The sequence below is a fragment of the Neofelis nebulosa genome, chromosome 7, assembly GCF_028018385.1.
Source record: "Neofelis nebulosa isolate mNeoNeb1 chromosome 7, mNeoNeb1.pri, whole genome shotgun sequence".
In the NCBI taxonomy this organism is placed as follows: domain Eukaryota; kingdom Metazoa; phylum Chordata; class Mammalia; order Carnivora; family Felidae; genus Neofelis; species Neofelis nebulosa.
In genome coordinates this window covers 101,117,739-101,145,614 of record NC_080788.1, presented here as the reverse complement: position 1 = coordinate 101,145,614, position 27,876 = coordinate 101,117,739, and the positions used below count along the sequence as shown (strand labels likewise).

General features: G+C 34.3%; 1 protein-coding gene across 5 annotated transcripts in view; it reads left to right on the top strand.

The window, feature by feature from the left end:
- TXNDC16 (thioredoxin domain containing 16) overlaps nucleotides 1-27,876 on the top strand; it is a 136,784-nt gene that overhangs the window by 75,306 nt on the left and 33,602 nt on the right. For 4 of the 5 annotated variants that reach the window (XM_058739054.1, XM_058739055.1, XM_058739057.1 and 1 more), the window contains 8 exons: nucleotides 2,868-2,991; nucleotides 6,359-6,502; nucleotides 6,969-7,028; nucleotides 13,562-13,730; nucleotides 14,073-14,209; nucleotides 20,940-21,024; nucleotides 22,598-22,736; nucleotides 26,755-26,915. In XM_058739054.1, the coding sequence (XP_058595037.1) occupies nucleotides 2,868-2,991; nucleotides 6,359-6,502; nucleotides 6,969-7,028; nucleotides 13,562-13,730; nucleotides 14,073-14,209; nucleotides 20,940-21,024; nucleotides 22,598-22,736; nucleotides 26,755-26,915 (1,019 nt within the window). The remainder of the gene's footprint in view (nucleotides 1-2,867; nucleotides 2,992-6,358; nucleotides 6,503-6,968; nucleotides 7,029-13,561; nucleotides 13,731-14,072; nucleotides 14,210-20,939; nucleotides 21,025-22,597; nucleotides 22,737-26,754; nucleotides 26,916-27,876) is intronic. The other variant, XM_058739056.1, reaches the window with a different exon arrangement.

Genomic DNA, 27,876 nt, shown 5'->3' with positions numbered 1-27,876 from the left:
CATCCATTCAATCATTCCATAAGTATTTATTGTATACCTGCTTTGTTTCATGCACAGTCCTAGGCTCTGAGGATATAACAGTGAACAAAAGCAAATTTTTGCCCTCATGGAGCTAATATACTAGTGGCAGGAGGCAAATACAAACCAGTATAGGTAGAATGTCACATGGTGTTAAGGACAATGGAAAAAAAAGTCAAGGTAAGGTGAGAGAGTAGACTTGGAAGACCTCACTGATTAGTAACCATAAAGCAAAGGAATATGCCTGTGGATATATGGGGAGAGAATGTTCTAGGCTGAGAGGACACATGTTCAGAAGCTTTGAGAAGAGTTCTTTGTGTATTAGCATAGTTTTATGAGGATAGTATTAATGCCTAGAATCTTTCTTAGTATCTAAATTTTTAAAATTTAAAATCTTAAAATCTAAGTTTTTTCATTCCTTTCTTTGGCATTTTTTATAAAATCAAACCAAGAGGTAGGACAATAGAGTGAACAATCAAATACCTACTACCTAGATTCAACAACTAACATTTTAGATAAATGGGGCCAGTTTTTCCTCATTCTGGATTTGTCCATTTCCTTTTGCTGTTATCTACCTTGTTCCTCTGTTCCCTTATGTTGTCTAAAAACAGGAAGTTAGATTGCCTAGCTTCATTAAGCATTTTGGACAAGATGTTGGTTTATTTGTATTTTATCTTATCTTAAAGTGGATGAGGTCTGGTTTTCTCACTTAATGATACCACATTTGAATACTGAATTAAGGTGGAGACGATTCATTCTCTCCATCCTAAGATGCATTTCCCCTATCCAATTAGCAAATAAACTGTAGGTAGAAATGCAAATAAAACAACAAGAGATACCAATACTCACCCACCAGAATGAGCTAAACATTTTAAAAGTAACAATACCAAGTGATTCTTAGGAAGGTAGAGTTACAAGAACTTTTGTATACTACTGGTAGGAGTGAAAATTGGTACAACGAAAATTGGAAAAGTATCTGGCAGTGCTTCCTAGAGCTGCAGCTACATATAGCATGCGAACCAGCAATTCCATTCCTAAGTACAAATGCGTATACATGTGCACCAAAAGACAGCCACAGTAATGTTCATAGCAGTTAGTATTTATAATAGTCCCAAGCTGTAAATAACACAAGTCCATGAGCAATATAATGGATAAACGCATGCATTAGATACATACATACATACATACATATATACTATTATATTCATGTAATGATTGCATCATTGAAAAACAATAAACTGCTTTTATTTTTTTTATTTTTTTTTTATTTTTTTTTTTTAACGTTTATTTATTTTTGAGACAGAGAGAGACAGAGTGTGAATGGGGGAGGGTCAGAGAGAGAGGGAGACACAGAATCAGAAACAGGCTCCAGGCTCTGAGCAGTCAGCACAGAGCCTGACGCAGGGCTTGAACTCACGGACCGCGAGATCACAACCTGAGCCGAAGTCGGACGCTTAACCGACTGAGCCACCCAGGCGCCCCACAATAAACTGCTTTTAAATCTACACCTCACAAATAGTGTTGAGCAAAACAAGTGGTCACAAAAAAGTACAAACTGTATATAGTTCCATTAGACAAATTGAAAAACTGGCAAAATTGTACATGGTGATGAAAGACTAGTGATTACCTTTGGGGGAGGGTAATAACAGGGAGAGGCAAGAAGGTGGCCTCTGTGCTGGTAATAATGTTCTGTATCTTCAACTGCATGGAGATTATAGAAGTGTATCAACTTCGTAAAAATTGGTCAAACTATATACTTAAAGTTTGTGTTCTTTCCTGTGTGAATGTTGCATTTGAATACAAAAATATCCTACAACAATATCTATGTGTATTTCAAACAAATTTAGTTTGACTTTTGTTGCTTAAACTTTTAATTCCGTTATATTTCTGTAGAAGTGAAAAATTGCTTGCTTTGAATGTAATATTAAAAAGATGAAGATATGTGCTATCAAAAAACACATACACGTAGAGTTATTTTATAGCTTTATTCAAATGTATGGTTATAATCAGGGATTATTTACTGAAGTAATCTAGTGGCCTAAAATTTCATGGTTTTAAAATGTGATCATTGGGTATTAGTGAAAGAAATTGTAATGAACTAATCTCAATGGACTAGATAGTCTAGTCTTAAAATATTCTTAAAGTATCTGGGGGCAGATGTTAGTTTTACATTTTTAGCTAAACAGGCAATTGAATATTTTACTGGAATTGTTTTAGGATGAGATATTATTTTGAATATTTCTGTGGAGTATCAGAATAATTTTGATTGGTCCTGTTTGCAATAAAATTGCACATATCCCTTTTATATTGAGGTGGGACATAACATTATGTGTGAAATGTTTCAGACTTCAGTTGAATAATGTAGTTGTGACAAGAAGCAAATGAGGCTTTCAGTTCTGTTTTCCCATTTTTTTTTTTTTTTTCAGTAGTGCACACTATCTTTATATAAAGTATGCTTTGGATACTTTCTATAGGGATTGTGGAATTTCCTTTTTTGTTGTATTTAATATTATTTAAAAAATTTTTTTAACATTTATTCATTTTTGAGAGACAAAGTGTGAGTGGGGGAGGGGCAGAGAGAGAGGGAGACACAGAATCCAAAGCAGGCTCCAGGCTCTGAGCTGTCAGCACAGAGCCCGACACGAAGCTCAAACTCACGGACCGCATGATCATGACCTGAGCTGAAGTCGGATGCTTAACTGACTGAGCCACCCAGGTGCCCCTTGTATTTAATTTTAAAACTGAAGTTCAAAGATTTAGTTTCATTTTAATATCAAACAAGTAAAACATTTTTATTAAAATGCTTTCTTACATTTTAGTCATGTTTTTAAAAATTCATGTATTTCTAGGGAGCGCCAGTGGAATTTTTGGTGTTACATGATACTGAATTAATAATATCCCGTGTGGAAGGTAATACACACATTGAAGAAATGCAAGAAGATGAAGATGAGGACGTGCAAAGTCCAGATATGGGTAATATGTTTTGTGATGCTCCTTCCCCCACTTCCCCTCATTCCTGCTCAGTACCCATAAGGTCAGTGACATTTCAATGAATTAACTTTCTCCTAGAATATTTTGACATTCAAGCCTATGAAAAAAACCTAATGAAATCCATTTCACATTACATTTTGTCAAGTTTATTTGGTGGAAAACGTAAGGATGCTGTATTTTGTTTAGTGTGATACCTTTCATTATTGCATGCCAGGCTTTTAGCTTTTCACATCTGTGCCTTTATCTTCAAAATCAGTTCTTCCCGCTCTGCTGGTCTACTTCATGCTTAAAAATTACCCAGGAGCCACAAAATTGTATTTTATTTTTATTTTTTCTATTAGAAAATGAAATCTGAATAAATATTGTTGTACTTGTAAATAAATCTGATTGTTGACAATTTGGAAGTAAATTTCAATAACATTTTAAAATTTCTTTTAACATGTTATATTTCTTTTTATTCTTATTGCTTATATTTTTGAAGTATTTTGTAGTTTCAGGGTTATTCCCCTAAACATTATTTGCTTCAACTGTCATTCATTCAGCTGATGTCTCCTTCATTTTGTAGTGGAATCGGTGTTTTAGCAGAGTTAAGCGATCTACCCAAGGTCTCACAAATGGCACGTGAAGGAGCCTGGTCTAGAACTTAAGCGTTCTGGCTTGAAATTATTTATGATCATTATTATTACTGATACTTCTTTGATAAGATTAATGCTATTCTGTAATTGCTCACTTACATTTCTCTCTTATCCACTAGTCTATAATATCTCTAAAGTAGGGATTATGTCTTGTTCATTTTTGTATTCATTTAGTATATACTTGAATGTTTTACATAATACGAGTATGAGCTCTAAGAAGGGAGCAATTTACATATTCTTTTCATGAAGACCATTCATTATTTTGATCAAAATCTATATTGTAAATTTAATAAGGGCTCTGAGCCTTAACAGTTACCAGTGACCAGTTTCTTGGATTGAGCTATGTTCTAGTTTTTTTCTAATATGCACAGGTTGGAACTGCTTGTGGTTTAAGCCAGAGTTCTCCATAGCATTGTCATTACACGGAACCTGTGTTCTGGTCTCTTGCTCCCAGCTTTATTCCTATCATGGTTCATATAGTCCACCCTCCAGTCAAGGGAATCGCCCCTGTGTCAGCTTAATGAGATTCCTGTCCTCAGTGGGAGTTGCTTGTTTCAAGCTTTCCTTATTGCTTCCCCTATATTGCTTCCTGACTGTCTGGCCTTAGTTTGCCCTGTGGTGTGGCCTTCTCTTTCTTTTGACTCTCTGCCTGCTTTCTCTCCTCAGCCTAGTTCCTTTGACACCTTTGCCGTTTGAGTCTTGTTTTGTTGTAGGGTTTTTTGTGTGTGTATGTGTGTCTTAACTTTCTACATCTATAATCCATATTGGCCCATAATAGTGTACATAGTCATGTCCATCTACATAGTCCCCCCAACCTTGTTTTATTCCCATTTGTATATGAGGATTAGGAAAGGGTTTGTTGCCACGTAAGTACACAACGCAAAGAAAAATGGCCTTCAAAGGAAATGGGCACAGAATGAATCAGAATGAAATGGACTGAATTCTGTAAAAGGATGATATGGAAAAAGGATTAAACATGTATGGCTTAAAAGAAAGTGTGTATATATTGATGAATTGGTGAAAGGTAGAGCCAAACAATGGGTCAATTTACAAGTGAGGGTAGCTTATTGAGAGAATGGGAAAGAGGAAAAGAAAGTGTTAGAAGAAGAGAAGAACAAGAGTAGATTGGGAAATAAGAAAGGACTGGAAGGAAAATGAAAATATGTGAATAAGAAGGAAAAAATACAGTAAAAAAGAAAATAGGCCTTTATTAATTTTAGTATTAGAGTCATAACTTGTTAGTGTCATGAAATGTGGTATTTTAAAATTCCTTTAAGTTAGTGTAGTACAGCTATTATATTTGAACATATAACTATTATATTTAAGTTAGTGTAGTACAGCTATTATATTTGAACACTGAGGCCCGGAGAGTAACGTGACTGATTAGTCACACAGCTGAAACTTGCTGAGATGTACTATCGTCCAGATCTAGTATTTTATTTTATAGCATTTGAAATCATATGAAAATAATACTTCCAATTTTTATTATATTATCCCCCTCCCTTCCTGTCTTTGTAATGTGTTATTATAGAGAATTATGAACTTACCGTAAAGTAGACAGGAGAATAGAACAAATCTCCTGATATCCATTACCTGGCTCCACCCAACTACCATCAACTCATGGCTATCCTGTTCCAGTCACTCTTGGCCCACCCCTTATTATTTTGTTGCAAATCCCAAATATATAGTTTCGCTTCAAACTCCCTGTGTTTCGCTCCCTGTGTATTTCAGAAATACAAAGATTCTCCTTTTAAAATGAGCATGATTAATGCTATTATTACATCTAAAAAATTAACAGTAATCTTTAATATCATCAGGTAGCCAGTCAGGGTTTGCATTTCTAGTTGCATGCCCTTTCATGCCACTGTGCCTTTGCACATGCTGTTCTCTTTCCTCTGTATGCCTCCTCTGCCTTCCTTCACTGCCTAAGTTTCATTTTCTTTTAATATTCAGCTAGTGTCAATGCTTCTAGGAAACTTTGTTTCTCTCATCAATTTAGGTGTCCCTTCAGTGTTACTATATAACTATACAAACCTCCAACAGAATATTTACAAATTCAAAGTGTGTGTGTGTGTGTGTGTGTGTGTGTGTGTGTGTGTGTGTGTGTTTACCCCATACACAGATGGTGGATGGATGGATAAATGAGTGAGTCCACTGGTTGGTTGGTTGGTTGGTTGGCCTAAGTTAATGAAAGGTTTTTACATATTCAAAATCCACATAACTTGATGCACTTAGATAAAATCTATAATTCTTGGCTTGTATGGCTTATGATGTAGCTACTGCCTACCCTAGAGTTTTCTCATACCATTTATTCTTTCATCCCATCTTGTTTTGGTCAAATTTGCCTTCCTTCAATACCTAGTATATGCTAAGTTCTTTTATGTCGTAGAGGCTTTGAAAATATTCTTTATGCCTAAGACATTTTTTTAAATTCTCTAGCTGGAAGGCTTTGGATCTCCAAATCTAAATCTCCCTATTACAGTCTCTCATTGTACTATTTTCCTTCCTTAAACTGACACAATTTATAACTATATGTTTAGTCAGTGATCAGTTTATTGTCTGACTTTTCGGTAAATGGAAACTCCATGTGGTCAGGGACTATATCTGTTTTGTTTACTATTTTCCCCTAGTGTCCATCACAGTGCTTGTCCTATAGTGGAATTTATGTAATTTATGCATTTATATGTACATTAATTTCTTTTTGAACATTTTAGATATTCAAGATGATGAAGTGGCAGAAACTGTTTACAGACATAGGAAGACACAGTTACCTTTGGAACTCACAGTGGAACTAACGGAAGAGACATTTAATGCAACAGTAGTGGCTTCTGATAGCATAGTGCTTTTCTACGCTGGTTGTGAGTATGAACCTTTAGGGGGACGATATTACATATTAGAACATTTAAAGTTGGCGGATCTTATTTTTGCGTTCTATATATTGCCTGTTGTAACAGCTATGTAATAGCTTTCATAGTTCCCAGGTAGACTGCACATATTGAACAGTTTACTAACTTAGATAAATTATTGTGATTCCAGCTAATGATTTTAATATTTTAACAGTTCTTATGGATCTATAGGAAACATATTGCTTTTATCTTCAAATAATAGCCCTTCAACTATATTCCTTGCAGTATGAGTGCAGAAAATTAGTTGCATTTGGAATCTTCTTGAATGTTTGCATAATACTGAGGACTATATATTAGAATTTCTTATTAAGAAATAACAATTTTGGGAAACCCCATCAATCTATATGTTTGTTAATATATAGATATGGATGGAGATATGCATGTTGCAATATCTGTTGAATTTTTTGTTTCAATGTAGGGCAGGCAGTATCCATGGCATTTCTGCAATCCTATATCGATTTGGCAATTAAATTGAAAGGTACTGTAATGTGGTATGCATGCTTATTTGATTCTGAGCTGTAGCTATTTGTAAAACCGTATCATGCTAAAGATGAATAAAACCACATAAGATTTCAAGTAATTATATTTGCGTCTTTAACATTACATTAATGAACCATGAGTTTCAAAAATGCTCAGAAGCATTCGTCTTGGCTCTCTTCATAGAACTGTCTTCAGTAGAAAGTAGAGAGCCTATGTATTAAGTACTGGAGGTCACACAGTCAATCCAGTAATCTTTTTGGCTGAATTGATTCATGTATTGAGTGCCTACTCTGAATCAGTTACTATTAAATATTATTAAATAAATACTGAGTACACTTAAAAATTTGACACATAAGACTCAGTCTCACAGTCTAATCAGCGATCCAAGATCTCAGTATTCTTAAAGCTATACAGTTAGCTCCTCATGAACTAGGATATTTTTTATTTCAAATTTTTATTTAAATTCTAGTTAGTTAACATATATAGCAAAATTGGTTTCAGATGTAGAATTTAGTGACCCATCACCCACATACAACACTTAGTGCTCACCACAAGTGCCCTCCTAAATACCCACCATCCATCCAGTCCATCCTCCGCCCACCTCCCTTCATCAACCCCAGTTGCCCTCATAGTCAAGAGTCTTGCATGGTTTGCTTCCCTCTCTCTCCTTTTCTTTTCCTTTCCTTCCCCTGTGTTCATCTGTTTTCTTCCTTAAACTCCACAGATGAGTGAAATCAGATGGTAGTTTTCTTTCCACTGACTGACTTATCTGATTTAGCATTATACAATCTAGCTCTATATGGTATTTCTTTTCTTTTTTTCTTTTTTGTTTATTCATTTATTTTGAGAGAGAGAGTATGTGTGTGTGAACAGGGGAATGGCAAAGAGAGAGGGAAAGAGAGAATCCCAAGCAGGCTCCACTCTGTTAATGCCGTGCCCAAAGCAGGGCTCAATCTCACAAATCGTGAGATTGTGATCTGAGCCAAAATCAAGAGTCAGATGCTTAATTGAGCCACCCAGGTGCTCCACAAGACCTTTCTTAATAGCCACAATCATTTAACTGTTCTAGGAAACCTGATCCAGTGGTAGGCAAATAAGAATCCAAGGAATGGACTTGAACTCAATATATTTATACCATCATCCCAGCAAAGACATAAGGAATATTGTTAGTAAGAAAGAGATAATGATGGAATCCAAGGAATGGACTTGAACTCAAAATATTTATGCCGTCATCCCAGCAAACACATAAGGAGTATTGTTAGTAAGAAAGAGATAATGATGGAGGGCGCCTGGGTGGCTCAGTCGGTTGAGCGTCCAGCTTCGGCTCAGGTCATGATCTCACGGTTTGTAAGTTCGAGCCCCGCATCAGGCTCTGTGCTGACAGCTCAGAGCCTGGAGCCTGTTTCAGATTCTGTGTCTCCCTCTCTCTCTGCTCCTCCCCTGCTCGTGCTCTGTCTCTGTCTCTCTCTCTCTCAAAAATAAATAAACATTAAAAAATTAAAAAAAAAAAGAGATGATGGATTAGGATAGTGTTTTGTAATCATTGAATGTATCATGCTTCGTATCTGTAATATGATTTCTTCCTACTGTTTTTCTTGTAAATAAATAGAAGTTGTTCTAGTTAAACAGGCATATTTTCATAGCTGTTATATGAATGTATCTAACATTTAGTTTTTTTGGCCACTAACCTACAGGCTCTTTCATTATTTAGTAAGTTCTTTATGGATAGGTAGCATGCCTTATACTTAGCTCACTGGACTTGACATATTGCCTCACACTGTAGAATATTTGGTTTTTAATAATTGTTGAATAAATGTATAAACTAATATAGTAGAGTTTAGTGGAAAATATATACTAGTGTACAACTTATTTATATATTGGGGACTTTTGTAAACTCAAGAAATTGCTTCCAGAAAGTCAGTCCTAAATATAACATGTTCTATATTAATAAAAACATCAGAGATTTATTTATTTTTTTTTAATTTTTTTTTCAACGTTTTTTATTTATTTTTGGGACAGAGAGAGAGACAGAGCATGAACGGGGGAGGGGCAGAGAGAGAGGGAGACACAGAATCGGAAACAGGCTCCAGGCTCCGAGCCATCAGCCCAGAGCCTGACGCGGGGCTCGAACTCACGGACCGCGAGATCGTGACCTGGCTGAAGTCAGACGCTTAACCAACTGCGCCACCCAGGCACCCCTAAAAACATCAGAGATGTAAAAAATGACTTGAACAATTTCTCCTCAGTTCATTTGTTAACCACATTTGATCCAACTTTTGATTATTTGAAGTAAAGATATTATTAAGTGTGTAGATATTGTGATTCCTAATCTTTTTTTAAAAAAAGCAAATCCTGTTACTCTCTTTCAGATTCTTCTTTATGGTTACAATCTATGGAAAGATTCAAGTTTCTTCTTTTAGGTTCTCCAGGCTCATTGGCAAAATATTAGAAGAGAGAAAATAAAAGGGGGGAAATATAAACCATATTGAAGTAATAATTAGAGAATGTCCCTGAATAATAGAATTATCCCTCCATCCAGCCCATTTGTCAGATACTAAATGAAAATGGAAAAAGATTCCTTTACTTTCTTCTCTATTAATGATCAAATAAAGAGCCTACCTGATCTCTCAGTCCCAGGACTCTGAGTTGTATGTGTTTGTAGAATAAAAAGTGGATAACCAACCCAAGACGTGATTTCCTTTTTCATTTAGTACGTTCTTTGTAACAGTCCTTTTAGTAATTAGATATTGGATAAATGGAGTGTTTTAGAAGTTCAGGGGGCTTAATGTAGACATGTATAGGTAACTATAGTGTTTTATGTCTGCATTGAAGGCCATACTATAACTTTGTAAATTAGGAGAATATTTTAATACTTTGGGCATTTAGTCCTATAACCTTTCACACTGACTTTGTGGGGAAAAGCCACTTTTCATCTTAGTCGAAGATGATGAAGGATATTTTATCCTCAGTCACAAGGTGGCAGCAAATATCAAGTATTTATACTTACCTAGCCTCTAGCTTAGAGAACCTGTTTTTTTTTGTTTTTTGTTTTTTCATTTAAATTAGGAACACTGAAATTCCTGCATTGATAAAGTATGGAGGATGTAATACTGCAGGCATCTTAGAATATTAGACTGTTCTAGTTGAAACATGATTAAATATTGAAACCATTTTACTTAATTTTTAAAGTTTATTTATTTTGAGAGAGAATGAGAATGTGCCAGTGTGGGAGGGGCAGAGAGAGAAGGAGAGAGAGAATCACAAGCAGGCTCTGCATTGACAGCGTTAAGTCCAACCCGGAGCTTGTACTCATGAACCACCTGGGCCGAAACCAAGACTCAGATGCTTAACCAGCTGAGCCACCCAGGTGCCCCTAAATATTAAAACCATTTTATAGGGGAAAAAATTAAAATTTTAAATTGATAACTTTAATATAAGTTAGCCTTATCACTTTTTTTCCCCGTTTTATTCATTTTTCAGTTTTGAAGATAACATCAAATTTTTCAACTAGGGCTGCGGGGACAAAGGAATAATAACTTTTTTAGCAGTGATAGACCTGTTGAGAATGCCTATTGAAGGGAAAAAACTGCATTTGTAATAGTTCTATATTTCATACTTGGGTGGCATTATGTAATACAGTACTCTGTATGAATAAGTATCACTAGATATTTGTTGACGAAATGATTAAAATAACAGATAAAAGAACTTTGTAGAGAAGTCATTTAGCAGATGTAATTTCAGAAGGAATAAGGATTTATTTTTGTTTATATGTTCATACAATATTCAGGTTTAATATACTTTAGTGTTAAAAATGAAATTTTGTTCACGAAGAAATGTCAGGGTACATTCCACAAATTTTCACTGGGTACGTACTAAGTAGCACACATTGTGCTGTGCAGCAGGAATATAGTGGTGAATAAGACAGACTGCACCCTGTATGAGTTATGAAGCAGATAGCTAACAGGAAATCTGAAGTGATAAGTTATTGCATCTGAGTGGTATAATCTAGAATTATTTAACATAGAAATTTTTAATATTTAAAAATTTTTGGTGACAAAATATTAAAATATTTCAGTTTACAACTTTAATTATATGATGAGGTTATACCCTACATTAGGAAATATCCCAAATTAATACAGTTTCCTTCTTTGATACAATATTAAGGTTTCCTTTTGTTAGAATGTATTTTTTACTCTCGGTAGTTGAGTTGTGTGGTTCTTGTTTTATTTGGGTTTTGATCTCATTCTGCCTAACAATTTACATATTTTGGAGAACTTTACATATATTATTTACAGAACAAGTAAGAATCTGTATTTGTGATTCTACTATATGTTTTTTAGGCAGAAAATAAAGTATTTAGATAGGATGGGGTACCTGAAGCCTTATATGAGTCTCCTGTATGTCATTTATTCACACACTGTTTAGGTGTTTCATGTAGAAGGACTCCTCTAGATGTGAAAATCAGTGTTGAGTAAAACAACACTGTCCCTACTCTCAAGGAGCTCTCTTCGTAGAGACAGACATTAGTCATATAACAACACAAATGAGTATGTAATTAACTAATGAGACAAGGACAGGAGATGGTTCATAAGAGCATAGGAAACTGATGTAGATTAGCGTGTCTGAGAAGGCTTTCTTGTAGTGATCATACATGCAGAGATCTGAAGGGATGAGAGAGACCTAATGGCAAAGGTTGGTAGGAGTTGGCTGATCCCAAAACAGATTCGAGTTTTGAAAAGATATCTATCTCTAGGTTCAGGGTAGAGACATAATCAGGTTCAGGGAGACAAAGGAAGAGCCTGTTGTATTATGTAGGAGAAATGACAGCTGGAGTACAGTCAGTAATGAAAAATGGACAGATGTGAGAGGCAGTTGACCCTTGAATAAGGTGGGGATTAGGGATACCAACTCCCCCGCATTGTCAAAAATCCTCATATAACTTTTGACTTCCCCCACACTTTACTAATAGCCTGCTGTTGGCTGGAAGCCTTGCTGATAACATAAAGAGTCAATTAGCATATATTTTGTGTATTATGTGTATTATATACTGTATTCTTTCAAAAAGTAAGCTAGAGAAAAAAATGTTAAATCGTAAGAGAAAATACATTTATAGTACTGTACTGTATCAGAAAAAATCCATGTGTAAATGAACCTGTGCATTCCAAACCCATGTTCAAAGGTCAAATTGTATTTTTTTTTTTTTTACATTTATTTATTTTTGAGAGACAGAGCACAAGCAGGGGAGGGGCAGAGAGAGGAGACACAGAATCCGAAGCAGGCTCCAGGCTCCGAGCTGACAGCACAGAGCCTGATGCAGGGCTCGAACTCACAAACCATGAGATCATGACCTCAGCTGAAGTCAGATGCTCAACCGACTGAGCCACCCAGGCGCCCCAAGGTCAAATTGTATTTAAAGTTTAGGTGGTCTGTTTTCTTCCTAAATTCCACATGAGTGATATCATATGTTATTTGTCTTTCTCTGACTGACTTATTTTGCTCAGCATAATACTCCAGCTCCATCCACATCATTGCAAATGGCAAGATTTCATTCTTTTTAATGGCTGAGTAATATTCCACTGTGTGTGTGTGTGTGTGTGTGTGTGTGTGTGTGTGTGTGTGTGTGTGTGTGTTTATATATTTATATATACCACCTCTTTATCCATTTATCAGTCGATGGACACTTGGGCTCTTTCCGTAATTTGGCTATTGTTGATAGTGCTGCTATAAACATCAGGGAGCATGTGTCTCTTCGAATTTCTACTTTTTATCCTTTGGGTAAATACCTAGTAGTGCAGTTGCTGGATGGTAAAGCAGTTCTATTTTTAACTTTTTAAGTGAGCAGTGGGTGTTGTATGCGAGTGATGAATCACTAAATTCCACACCTGAAACTAATATCACACTACATGTTAACTAACTGGGATTTAAATAAAAACTTGAAACTCTAAAATAAAGTTTAGGTGATAAGATGGAAAAGACATGCTGATTGATTTGACTAGACATGGAAGTTTAGGAATGGAGTGACACTAAAGGTGATACTTTGTTTTCTGATTCGTGTAAGAATGGCAGCCTATAGGCAGGAAACCATATTTGGGTTTAGACGTATTGAATTTGAGGATGTTTCCATTCAAAGAGAAATACAGAAGGCAGTAGGGATACATGGGTCTAGAACTGTAAGGAAGAGGCTGGGCCAAAGATATAAATATAGGATTCATTCTGTTGTTGATAATTACTGAGATTGTCTGGGAAGAGAGTGTATAACAAGAGAAGGCAACTTAAACTGAGCCTTGAGGAACTCCTATCTCTGCTGTCAGAAGAACATGCAAAAGGGTACCAAACAGAACAGCAGAGGAGGTGGGGAAATAAGCCAGAAGGGGAAGGTGTTGCAAAAATCAGGGGAAGAGAGAGTCCTGCAGAAACAGTTCATGCTGATGAGAGGTTAAAATAAGAATGGACAATAAAAATATTGTCAAGTCTACCCAACTGAGTTTTCTACACTAATATTTATAAAATGTGCATTTTCGTTTTATTTAGGCACATCCACTATGCTGCTTACTAGAGTGAACTGTGCAGATTGGTCTGATTTATGTACTAAGCAAAATGTCACTGAATTTCCAGTTGTAAAGATGTACAAGGAAGGCAAGCACCCAGTATCTTATGCTGGTATGTTAGGAACTGAAGATCTCCTAAAATTTATCCTGCTGTAAGTATTCACATTCTTCCTAAGACTTTAAAACTTTTAGGTCTATAAACCTAATTCCCATGCTTTGTTGACATACTTTGAATAGGTTAAGGAGTAATGAATTGAGATAACAGGATAAACGGTGGGGAGAGCCTATCCACATCACTTTTGGGGAGATAGAAATTTATTTAATGAGGGTGATTTTTTTTTAATTACAAGAGTATTTAATTGTCTTTGTTTTGTCAAATATTTATCATGTGGAATATAGTGTTTGCTAAGTTCAGTATGTTTTATTTTTTATTTTTTGCAAGCTGAAAAGTGTCTTTAAAAATTAATTTTGAATGTAGTTATATATTCATTCAGCAACAGGATTTCATGCCCAGTGAACATAACATCTGTGCAGGAAGCAGAAGAATATTTAAGTGGGGAATTATATAAAGACCTGATCCCCTACTCTAGTGTGTCTGTGCTGGGACTATTTAGCCCAAACATGACCACAGGTGAGTAGAAGTGAACTTTTAAATTATGTAATAGTTAAAAACTTGCTTACTAGCTTTACTTTTAAAAAGGAATTAGTATCTTTTTAAATTATAGAGAACTCAAATTATAGAATTTTTAAAATGCAGAGAAATTTGAAGAAAAAATAAAAATCCAAAATTAGAGTTATTAAATTTTGATGTAATTCCTTCCCTCATTTTTCTTTGTACCTATGTATTGCATATTAATATGTTTTAATATAATTGGACTAGTACTGTGTATCTAGGTTAGTAACGTGCTGTTTTTATTTAATATTACATGGGTTCATCTTTTCCATGTGATTAGTATTCTTCAAAAACATTATGGCTGTATAATTGGATGAATATACTGTAATTTAACTATTTACCAACAAATAACACCTGTTTTGTTTTCCTTTTTTCTTTTTGCTGTGAAGAATATTTTTATTTATGCATCTTTGTGTGGAATTTAGACCATTTAATGGATAAATTTATAAATTTATAAATTCCCAAAAGGAGGATAACTATGTTTTCTATAAGCTGTGTGTTATATATTATTCATTTTTAGAAATGGGTTTTTAGTGCTTGTCTAATGAATTACTATGAGATTTTGATGTATTAAGGTTATTAAGTTCTTGTCATTTGTTTCAATTATTTTCCCCCAGTTTGTTTGGTTTTTAGCTTTAATAATTTTATATTTAACAGTTTCAAATTTGTTTCAAATCTATTGATTTTGATATTTCTTCCATTGATTTCAATTATAGAAAATCCCTATCATCTTTATCAGTTAGTATTCACCTGTATATTTTCTTTTTGCTTTAATTTATAATATTTTCTTTATATTATCTTCCTTTGAATATTTTTTTAAATTGTGATAAAATACACATAATTTACCATCTTAACTATTTTTCAGCATATAGTTCACTAGTGACAAGTATATTTACATTGTTGTACAACTAATCTCCAGAACTTTTTCATTTTGCAAAACTGTAACGCTGTACCTATTAAACAACTCTACATTTCCCTGTTGGCCTAGTCCCTGGCAGCCTCCGTTCCACTTTGTATCTCTACGAATTTGACTACTCTGGGTACTTCCTATAAGTGGAATCATACAGTATTTGTCTTTTATTGGCTGGCTTACTTAGCATGATGTCCTCAAGGTTCATCCATGTTGTATCATATGTCAGAATTTCCTTTCTTTTAAAGGCTGAATAATATTTCGTTGTATGTATATAGCACGTTTTACTTATCCATTCATCTGTTGATGGACACTTGGGCTGTTTTTACCTCTTGGCTATTGTGCATAATGCTTCTGTGAACATGAGTGTTCAAATATAGCTTCAGGACTCTGCTTTCAATTCTTTTAGATATATACCCAGAAGTGGAATTGCTGTGTCATATGATAGCCCTACTTTTAAATTTTTGAAGAACCACTATACTGTTTTCCCTAGTGGCTGTACCATTTTATATTCCCACCAATAGTATACAAGGGTTCTAATTTCTCCATATCCTCAGCAACACTTGTTATTTTGTTTGTTTGTTTGTTTGTTTGTTTGTTTGTTTTTTGATAGTAGCCATCCTAATGGGTGTTAGGATTTGATTTGATCATGGTTTTGATTTTCACTTTCCTAATAAGTAGTGATATTGAGCATCTTTTTATGTCTTGTTGGCCGTTTGTATATCTTCTTTGGAGAAATGTCTATTCAAGTCCTATGCCCATTTTTTAATCGGGTTATTGTTGTTGAGTTGTAGGAATTCTTTATATATTCTGGAAATTAACCCCTTATCATATATATGAATTGCATATATTTCTTTCTGTTCCATGGAATACCTTTCCACTTGTTGACTGTGTTCTTTGACCTTTTTTCTTTTTAAGTCTTTACCATTTAGATATTTTTTGTGCATGATATGAAGTTAGGAGACAACTCTATTTTTGTCTAAATAGTTAATTATCCGTTTTCCCCTCTTTTTTTTGATTCCACTGTCACCATATTAAATCCATGTCTGTATGTGTGTATATATATCTGTTTAAATGTTTTCTCTTTTATTCACTTTTATCTCCCTAATATAATAGTTTTTTAATACATGTTGAATATATAATTGGGTCAACTCTGGTTTGCCTTTTTTTGCCTGTTGACTCTTCCAGGTGAACTTTGGTCCTTTACACATAATTGTCTCAACTTATTTGTATGTCCGTTGATTGTTTTTTATGCTTCACTATTATCTCTTTAGTTAGTTTAGTCTACATGGAATATGCTTTCAATTTCTTCTGTCATCTTTTTCTCTATATGGGCTTCTATAGTCTTGTATTGTAAACTCAGATTATCATTATTCTTGAACTTTTTTTTTTTGCATTATATATTTCTCTTTGAATTTTTTGCATTTTTCTAGCATTTTATTATGAAAAATTTCAAACTCAAAGCAAAAGTTGAAAGATTTTATAGTGAACAGCCATATACCCATCATCTAGTTTCTACTATTAGCATTTAACTTGTACTTGACTTAGCACATGCCTGTGCATCTATCCATCCTTCTTCCATCCATCAATTACTTCATCTTATTTTTGATGCATTTCAAGTGTTTTTTCTTTTTTTTTAATTTTTTTAAATGTTTTATTCATTTTCTGAGAGAGAGAGAGAGAGAGAGAGAGAGAGCAGGCAAGGGGCAGAGAGAGAGAGGGAGACACAGAATCCAAAGCAGGCTCCACAGCCCGGAGCCTGATGTGGGGCTCGAACTCACGAAACAAGATCATGACCTGAGCCGTAGTCAGAAGTTTAACTGACTGAGCCACCCAGGCGCCCCAAATTAATGGGTTTTTTTTTTCATTCAGCATTGATACATTGCTGATAGCAATTAATTTTACCTTGTTAGTTTTACATAGATAGCATCATAGACTAGAGTGTTCTTTTGATATCACATCTTCTCTATTTTTAGACTCTTTTTTTCTAGCTTCATAGGAATGTCCTACAATAAGTTTTAAAGGAAGGGTACACAGGGCATTCTTCCTAACTGGTAATATTGCTTAGAATGTTATTCTCTTGCTTTTGCATATGGATGGTTTCTTGACTAGATAACAAAATCCTTAGTGGTGTTTTTTCTTTTTTCATCATGTTAGCTGTTGGCATTTATCTAACAAACCTGCCCCCTTTCTTTTCTTTCATTTAAGATGAATTTCAAATTCTGAATACAATCTTTTAAGGATATTTTTATGGAAAGAATATCCCCATATCTAGCATCAAACTTACAGATAGTGGATACTATCTTCTACTTATTAAGTTTGCTTTCTACAAATTTCTGTCTAGTAATTTTTCCCCTCTACTTGGCCTTCACAATCTTTTAAAATAAAAGCCAACATAACTTACTAGAAAGAAATGATAAGAATATGAATGTGTGTTCTGTGACTTCCCATCTTAGAAGGCAAAATCCTAGAGGGGATAGCTTTTTCATTTGTATTTTTATGAAAAACTGTGAAATGAGGGAGTTTATTTTTTACTCCTGTATTTTTGCCTTTCTAATGTTTTTGCTTCCACCGTTGACTTTGTCTTCTGTCTACCTCTGGTGCCCTAAGGTTGCCATTTATTATTTACTCTGGGCCTCCTTCCAAAAAGGATTAAGGTCTTCAAATAATAAAAAGTACACATACAATAAGATCATTAAAACAAGAATAAGAGTTAAGCCATAAAAGAGTAGGGGATAATTATGTAGAATACTTTGAAAACACTGCAGTTGATCATAAAACTTAACCCTAAGTAATCTGGTATCAACTGGAAACAAAAAGATGAAATTTTTGCCAGCTAATCATCATTATATGATAAATGGCAACATAAAAGTTAGGATGCTGACTCATCCACAGAGAAAACTTTTCCCTGATTGTAAATGCTGAGAGGGATTTTACATATATCTTTTATGTAAGAGATCAGCACAGGGAACAGTATACTTTATGACAATTTTGTACAAATGCTAAGATTTACATATAATTGTCTCTCAACACAAGTCAAAGGTATAGTGTTAAAATATATAGAGATCGTTTTGCTGTGCCAGAATGATGTAATCTGGGGACAATGCTTTTTATTATTTCACTAGATTGATTGTTCTCAGACTTTTCAGTCAGGTATTCATTTCTCTTTTTTGTTGTTTTTGTTTTTTGCAGATGTCCAGGTGATAGTTGCTGTACTTTCAATATCTATTGAATGAGAAAATGTGTAACAGTAAAAGGCTACTATGAATTCATTAACATTTTATGTACATTTGTATTTGACTCATAAATATAACTACTGACATTTACTGTGCAGTTATTTTATATCAGATACTGATTTATTGTTCATGTAGATTCTAATGATTTAAAGATTAATATAATGCGAATTCAATGAGGGCGAAAATGTCTCCTTTGTCCATTGTTGTATCTGCGAGGTCTCTCTCTGTTTTTTTCCCTCTGTAATTAATAAGTATGTTGTGGGGATAGAATGTAAGACTTTGTAAACGTCCTGTTTCTCATTATACTTTTGCACTCCAGTGTTAGAATCCATTGCTTGAAAAAGCTATCACTATGATGGTTGCCAGTGGAAAATTTCTAACTCCCTATTCCTTCTATATACATACTCAAATAGTTCTCCTGTAAGAGCTTTTCCTTCTAATTTGTTTGTTTTTCAGTATGGACACCTGAGTTCTTATTTTATTCAGTGGGTTACAATCATTCGTTTGCTAACATCTCAGATTTGGTCAGTGGGAGCCCCTTCAATCTGACTCTTGTGTCCTTTTGACATGTCTCCATCATTCTTTCAGTATGTCCTTTTGGCACAAGATGTTCCCAGTTTCATTTGTGGGATCAGCCATTTCTCCAAGAGTCTAGGTTCCTTTTAGTGGGACATTGAATTCAGAAACCAAGATCTAGGGATTAGGAGTGCTTTTAGTTACTGGAGGGCTCTTGTTTCTCAACTCTTGTTGACAGAGCTAAGAAAATAAGTGTGTGTAGTAGTATGTATATATATGTGTGTGTATAAATGTAACTATTCAATAAAATGTGATAGTGGGAAAACAGTATTGCTAAACTACTGTATTTATTTTATGCAATTAAAACATGTTTATAGTTACACAACTAAATATTATAACTATTATTACATCCCAGATACATTTATTGTGATTTAAAAACCTTTTTATTTAGATTAACTGATTATTTTTTTATACTTGGGGTTGCAGTATGTTCTGACATATATGCTGTTTTCACCAAGGAGGAGAATATGCTTGGTTTTAAGTGTTCAGAGGATAACTTGCAGTCTGGTTTAGTAGAAGTGGATATGTTTCTACAGTCTTAAATGCTTCCATTATGAGCAAGTAAATTTGTGAAGAGCCTTTTAAGAAACGTATTCATGAGTAGAGAGGCTTCTGTGTGAGGAAAGTACATGGAAATATTAGTGTAATTTTCCACTGTTCTTTACCGAAAAAGAAAAGAAGCTGAAACAGGTTCCATTATGTCATTGCTTTAGCTAATGATCATCAATTATTGACCAGAATTTAGCTCTGTTTTCTCTTAGAAATGAAAGTATAGGGACTCATTTCTTTCCAGTTTTTTTCATATGAACCTTTTCTGCTTTGGTGTAACACAGGCTTTAGAAAATATTTTCTGTGATAGTAACAGTTTCTCATTAAATTCATGGTTATAAATAGCTCTGAATGCTGCCTACTAGCTGACTGTGCCACTTTAGTAAGTTGGCTTTCCTGCAGTGTTTCTCAGTCTTGTGGAAAGTATGCATCCTTTTTAGAGAACATAACCTTGTGGTTACCTGATGGTAAGAGTGCTGATGCTCACACCAGAGATATAGTCGTGACTGCTAAGGTACAGATCTTTTGGGTTCAGCATGTCCAGAGCACGAGGTGCTTTATGACTCAATTCTTCCATCATGAATTTTCTGTTTGAACTGCCATGAACCTTCCTTGTAGTGAGCTAAATTATCATTTGGTCTTCACTTGGCAAGAACACATCATTTATATAAGTTTTCCTCTGCTCTTTTCTCATTGGTCTGCAAGTATTTAATTCACAGTTGCTTCTTGGTTATAAGATAGTCATTAACATGAATCAGAATATACTATTACCTATGATACTGTATTCAGAATGCTATAGAAATAATAATTTTTAAATATCCTAACAAATGAGAAAAGACTGATGCATAAATTAATCAAGGTTCAAAAGTAACAAAAACACATTACAGAAAATACAGGAAATAAAAAAAGATACAAATCCCTCATAATTGCAGAATCCTAACACAGACATTATTAAAAGACTATAATTTCTAATCTTCTATTTTTTCTGTATATATAGGTACTTTTAGATTTTGTAATGACAGTGCACACATTATTTCACATATCTCCTTCTCTTTCCAAACTATATATAAGGCAACCAACTCTATTTACCCACCTTAGAGTGTAAATTAAAAAGCAACAAATATTTATTCAGTAACTCTGTATGATTAGAGTGCTGTAAATATGATAAATCACATTTACAGTACATTTGTTTAGGGAACCATAATTGCGTTATATCAATTTACATTTCTATAGTAATCAAATGTCATAAAAAGAACACAGATTTTAGAACCACTAAGTTATATAAGATCTACCTGTAAATATTTATCTTTATAATTAATTTCTAATAAAGCACAATCATTTATAAATCTGTCCATCGGTTGAATAGCACACATAATTTTAAAGGTTTCAGATTTTTGTCTTGTCTATGTATTTATAGCAAAAGAAGATTTCACCAAAGCGGGAAACTACCTAAGAGGATGTGTTATCACTGGAATTTATTCTGAAGAAGATGTTTTGATACTGTAAGTTTATTGGTCTTCTAATTTTAGAGAGGAAGAAGTTTGCAAAATAATACATTGCTAGTTTTTACACAGTTGAAGGAAAATAGGGCAGCAATATAACTAACTTTGATTTTTAATTAAATGTTTAATTTCCTTGTAAGAAGATCTGGGCAGCAGCATCTGGCTATTTAGAATTCTTAGATATTCTTTTGCTTTAGGCTAGAGTCCCTACAGGGGCAACCTTGGATTCATAATACTTTATCTTTCTATAAAAATTTTTCCGGTTTGGGTTCTATTATCTGCAACTTTGGTTCTCTGAAATTGTCATAGTTTTGGGGGAAATTTTACTTCTTCAAGTGTCCAGGTTTTGATTTGCCACCAAGGTATATATAAAAATGAGAATTTCCCCATGTTGTTGCTCTTTTAGCCATGTAAGTTGCTTTATTTGTAGAATGTGGAACTCAGATATTCACTTGCCTCAGAATGAAGGACTGAACATTTGGAGATTATTACATATACAATACATACAGTAATACATCTATATCACATTCTGCATTAATGGCTTGTTTTCAGGTCCAGATGGAGTTGGTAAGCCCCCTCCCTAGTTTATCTTGCTTATTATAGTATTCCTAATTGTGATTTCTGAGCTTAAATCTTCCATCATGAACACTGGAGATGTATACTTTTGATGATCAAGCTCCATTTCTGCCCATGAAGTCAATGACTTTTGAAAAGTAAATACTGAACTCCAGATCTTTAAGAAATAAGAGACTTATTCACCTGACACATGGATAGTCACCCACTATGTTCTGTTCTGCTGTCATTGTGCATTTAACTAAGATCCAAAGCGCTAGACCAGTAGTTTTCAGAGTATGTTTTATTTATAACCAACTGATCAGCTTAAGAGGTAATCTAAAGGCTGGACTGTCCACTAATGTTTATAATATTATAATGTTTATACTTGGTTCTAGCATCAGTTTTTACATCATATAAATGTGACTACTTCAGGGGTGGTTTTACAGAAGGAGCAGATTTAGGCTGTGTTACAGTGGAGAGAGCATAGAGTTTATATCTGGGGCACCTCAGTTTGAATCCTGTCTCTGCCATTTATCACTCTCTGAGTCCTGGTTTCCTCATCTATAAAATGGGGGTGATAGTGGCTTACATTATAGGGCTGTTCTGGGGTTAAGTGAAAACTAAAGGCATCTAAAAGAGTGCCTGGCAAATAGTAGGTTTCTAATAAATGCTTGTCTCCTTGCTTAGCAGTATGGTGAGCAGTCCAAAAAGATTGAGAACCATTCAGTATGTTCCCAATCCTATTTAGACATTTTCTTGATAAGTAAGTTGTCTAGAAAAAAAAGAATCTGTCTAGATTATTATCTGTTGCTTTCTTTTAATCTAGGTTGTCAAGGCTCCTAAATTTATTCAGACAGCCTCACAAAGAAGATAAATTTGCCTGCAAATTGAGTTCATTTCTTCCTTAGTAGTAGGGCTTCTCATTTGCTGCCTCCCAATCTGACCTCTTGGTGTAATTATTTGTTTTTGATGACTTGCTATATTTTATTGGAAATTTTAATACTGTGTTTCTCCACAGGTCAAATAAATATGGGGCAACACTTCCAGCTCTGCTGCTGGCCAGACACAAAGAGGGCAAAGTAGAGAGCATTCCATTCGCTAACTCCCGTGTGCAAGACATAATTCAAATAGTGACAAATGCATTACTGGAGACATTTGTGAGTATATTTTATAATAAGGATATTATTTGAAATAGAGAATCTAGAAGAGTTAAAAATAGTATATTTTAATACACAATTTTCCAGCTTTTTTTGGCAGAGGGCATGATGTTTTATGAGCTGAAAATTCATTGGGTTGCTCTGTTTTGTTCACTCATTATGATATAGCTTCTGTAGTCCACTGCCAAAAGTTTACATGTTTTTGGATTATTTTTTTTATTGTGGAGACTAGTGTAGCTGATGGCTAGTTGAAGGAAGTACTCAATCTAGGCTGAAACTTGGTACAGAGCACATGGATTCTGGGGAGTCAGACTGCCTAAGTTTAAATCCTTGCTTGTTTCCTTACTGGCTCTTTGTTAACTTCTCTGTGCCTCACTTTCCACATGTGTAAAATGTAGTTGGTAGTAGTACCTGCTGCAGAGACTTATCATGAGAACCAAATTAGACCTGTGTACAGTGTTTTGGGTAGTGTTTGGCCACTGGTAAACATTAAACAAATGTTAGCTAAGATTCTTATTTATACAGTTTTAGAACAAAGTAGTGTCTTATGAAAGGCCTTTTCCAGTGCTTCCTTTGAAAATAGTGGTTTCAAGGGCATAACACTTTTAACATGCATTTCTTGATTTCACTTGTTTTCGCATTTATATTAAACATAGCTAGAATGTAACAAGTTTATGCTTTTCTATATTTCTAAAGTGACATAAGCATTATAATCAGCAGTAAATAATGACCATCCTCCTGTTACTATGTTTCTTGCCATGATAATCTAAATGACATTACATTTTAGGTTAAATTAATGGCTGTAGCCTTTATTAAGTGTTTTTGTGGCATTGGTTCTGTTCCCTCCCCCATTCAAGTTACAGGTTGTAATTAGTCAAATCATTAATATTTTCATGATGTAGTTTTCCAAATTATTAAAGTAACATTTTTGTCCTCAATGACATATTAAATGAATATTTATTTAGCCATAAACATAGTGTAATATTTTTGGAATTATTATAAGCCTTTACCTTTTTTCTCCCAGACAATACAGAAAACTATGAAAGAAGAAAATTGAAATCAACTGTAACCTCTTTAACCAAATTTAAAATTGGGGGAAATATTTTCCCAAACTTAAAAAAAATCCGATGTGTATATATGTGATTGTCTTTTTATCTTAAGAGATATTTCCATCAAGAAATGAAGACACACATAATGTTTTTTTAGTATCTACATAATATTCTGTTGTACTAAAAAAACACAATTTGTTTAATTTCCTGTTGTTGAATATTTGTCTTTAGTTTTGTTTTACTCAGGGACCAACCTTGAGGATAATCTTTGGGTGTTTCCATGATTACATAAACATGGTAAATTCACAGAATTTGAATTGCTAGTCCAGAGGGCGTGTATATGTTTAAGGCTGCTGATACATATTCCTATTTTGTACAAGAGGAAATTTGAACATTTTACTCTTTCATCTTTGCGTAATATATAAAAATTGGTATCTATTTTTTTTTGTTAAGATTATATGCTTTATGGCTGAGAAAGTTTGGGCAAAGTTAACAACTATCAGAATCTGTTTATTTTTAAGGCACATGTGATAAGCATTGTGGCAGTATTTCAGTTTACAATGTTTTGGTTTGCAGCATTCAACTAAAAACTGAACAGCTATAATAAAAATTGTTTTGCTTTTAGTTTATGACCTTTCCATAAATTCTAAAACCCTCAAGTGGTTGTTACATTTCTTAAAGCTTCTCTGTGTTGGGAGATTTAAATGAGAGTACGTAGCAGCCAGCCAGCTGCAAGCTCATCTCCTGGCCTGCACTAAAGTACTAGAAAGACTTTGGTTTCTTCATCTGGATAGGGAAGAGGACTGGATGACCAGACAGTAAACATTTTTTATATGGCATGATGAACCTGATGACAAATTAGGCCAGGATCTGAAAAACATGATAATAATTAACTACATGAGTAATGATCTATCCAAGGCTGTCATATTTAAACATCCTTCTGAACAAATAGTTCTAGCACTTTTCTCAGATACATTGAGTTCCCTTTTTTATGGTTTTATTATGCATAAGTTACAGCCTCTTGTATATTCAAATAGCCAAAGGACACCTTCCAGTTACCATGTTTGATGACCTTTCCTGTAAGTAGCAACCAAAACCATTGACAATGCTTTTCCTTCTCAAAATTCTCTATTCTTCTGGCTTTTGCAATTCCAGGTACCTCCTTCAACCCTCTGGCCACTCTAGAATTACATCTTCAACCCCTTTTTCTTCTTTCGCTGTTTTTTCTTTAGGAAATTTTATCCATACCCATAATTTCTACTATCATTATACCAGCTGATGATTCCAAAATTGAAGTTTCTGATCTTTTCTCCTAAACCCACAGAACTCTTGGTCTTTCTTCCCTGAAATGTGTCACCTGTGTGTCTTTTCACAAATGTGTATTCTAGTTAGTCATATTTCTAAAACAGACCTAACCATGTCACTCATTTGATTCCAGATCTTCTCAGTATTCCTGGGAGTTAGAAAACCTACCAAGACATTTTACCATCTGGTCTTATGGCCATATTTGCCTCTTGCATGCCTAAGTCTGGCATGCTTCACTCCTACCGTTACCAGATGGCATGTATCCCTTCACACCTCTCTGCCTGTCCCCACAATGCTCCCTATATCTGGAATCCTTCTTCTGTCAAGATCTTGGTTTTTGCCCAAGACCAGATCAAATATCACTTCTGAAATCATCCATGAGCTTCCCTACTTTGTTTTCTTGGCTTAATTTTATTGTCATACGTTAATTCTTTCTTGGATTGTAGCAGTTTGTGTACCTGTCTCCTCCTCTAAAGTATGAGCTCTTTGAGAGCAGGGAAAGTAAAGTATCTTGGTTCTTTTTGATTCAGTATCCAGCATCACATCTTGAGCTTTGTAGTTCAGGTGGCTCTATCTCCCTTAATGTTTCAAATCTGTTCAGAGTGAGGAGATCTGCTAGCCTGATGAGATGTGTCAATTTTATGGAGGGGATGGAACTCATATAGAAGATGAAAGATGATGAAAGATGATAGTTAATATAAGAAGACAACATAGGGAAATTTGGAGAAGAGAGGATCTAAGATCTAAGATATGAAAGAGGAACGTATAAGAAGAGGATTTTGAGTGTGTAAGAGAAAGAATTAGAAGAAAAATGAGAATGGACAGAGGAAAGTGGCTCTGAGAACTAAATAAGGAAAACTACATACCAGAGCCTGGTATTTAGCTTAAACCAAAAAAAGAAAAGAAAAGAAAAGAAATGAGACTGATATTTTTATTTGTTTAAACATGTTTTTTATAATATTAATTACACTAAAATCTATAATATTGAAACAAAATAAGATTTTTAAGGAATCATAGATGTTGAAAGATATCTTTAAATATCAGCATTTCTTTTTTCAAAAATTTTATGTTAGATACAATAAGAGTTTTGTTTGTCATATGTCACATGTTGGCTAATCTGGTCCAGATTTTAGCATAAGAAGTTATTAGAAGTGTTACATCCTTGTAAAATAGGGAGTTTAAGTTATTTTGAAATTAGTACTTTTTTTTTTTTTTAATAATTCATTAAGATAAAGTGGGCTTAAATAAAAAGCTCTTGAGGGGTGCCTCGGTGACTCAGTTGGTTAAGCGTCCAACTTTGGCTCAGGTTATGATCTGGTGGTTTGTGGGTTTGAGCCCTGCATCAGCCTCTGTGCCGACAGCTCAGAGCCTGGAGACTGCTTCAGATTCTGTGTGTGTGTGTCTCTCTCTCTCTCTCTGCTCCTACCCCGCTTTCTCCCTCCCTTTCTCTCTGTCAGTCTCTCCCAAAGATAAACATTTTTAAAAATTGTAAAAAAATGAAAAGCTCTTGATAGTCACAGGTTTAGTCAGTAAAGCAAAATCTCCACTTAAAATATGTTTTAATTACATTTTATAGACTAAACTTGCATGATTGATCTGAACACTATTTTCTATTTTATGCCTCATCATTTTCCATGTTTTTTTTCTTTTTTTTTTTTTAATAGCCAGAAATAACTGTGGAAAACCTTCCCATTTATTTAAGACTTCAGAAACCATTACTTATTTTATTCAGTGATGGCAGCATAAATCCTCAGTATACAAAAGCAATATTGACGCTGGTAAAAGAGAAACACTTGGATTCACTTACCCCTTGCTGGTTAAATCTGTAAGTATATTATTATCAGGATATTTTAGTAACTAAAAGATGACCTTGTTTTAGATTGAATTCTTTTCTACGATGAATTTTATTTTGTTGACTGGTATTTTTTTTTTCAGATCCATTGAGGTGTAATTGACAAAATTTTAGGATATTTAAAGTGTACATTGTGGTGATTTGATACATGTATACATTTTGAAAGGATTCCTCCATCTAAGTAACATATTCATTACATCAAACATTTAAAAATGTATATATATGCCCTACAAGAGATCCTAAGGGGCATCCTGTGAGACAAAGTACCAGAGACATCGCTACAAGCATAAAACATACAGACATCACAATGACTCTAAATCCATATCTTTCTATAATAACACTGAATGTAAATGGACTAAATACGCCAACCAAAAGACATAGGGTATCAGAATGGATAAAAAAAACAAGACCCATCTATTTACTGTCTACAAGAGACTCATTTTAGACCTGAGGACACCTTCAGATTGAAAGTGAGGGGATGGAGAACTATCTATCATGCTACTGGAAGTCAAAAGAAAGCTGGAGTAGCCATACTTATATCAGACAAACTAGACTTTAAATTAAAGGCTGTAACAAGAGATGAAGAAGGGCATTATATAATAATTACAGGGTCTATCCATCAGGAAGAGCTAACAATTATAAATGTCTATGCGCTGAATACGGGAGCCCCCAAATATATAAAACAATTACTCACAAACATAAGCAACCTTATTGATAAGAATGTGGTAATTGCAGGGGACTTTAAAAATGTACATATATATGTTTAATTTTCGGGGGTAGGGGGACTAAGATTTGAGTTCTGTTGTCTTAGCAAATTTAAACTATATAGTATTACCAACTGTAGTCACCATTTATACATGAGATCATCAGACCTTATTCATCTTGTAGCTGAGAGTTTGTTCCTTTTCCCATGCTCTTCCTATTTCTCCCAACC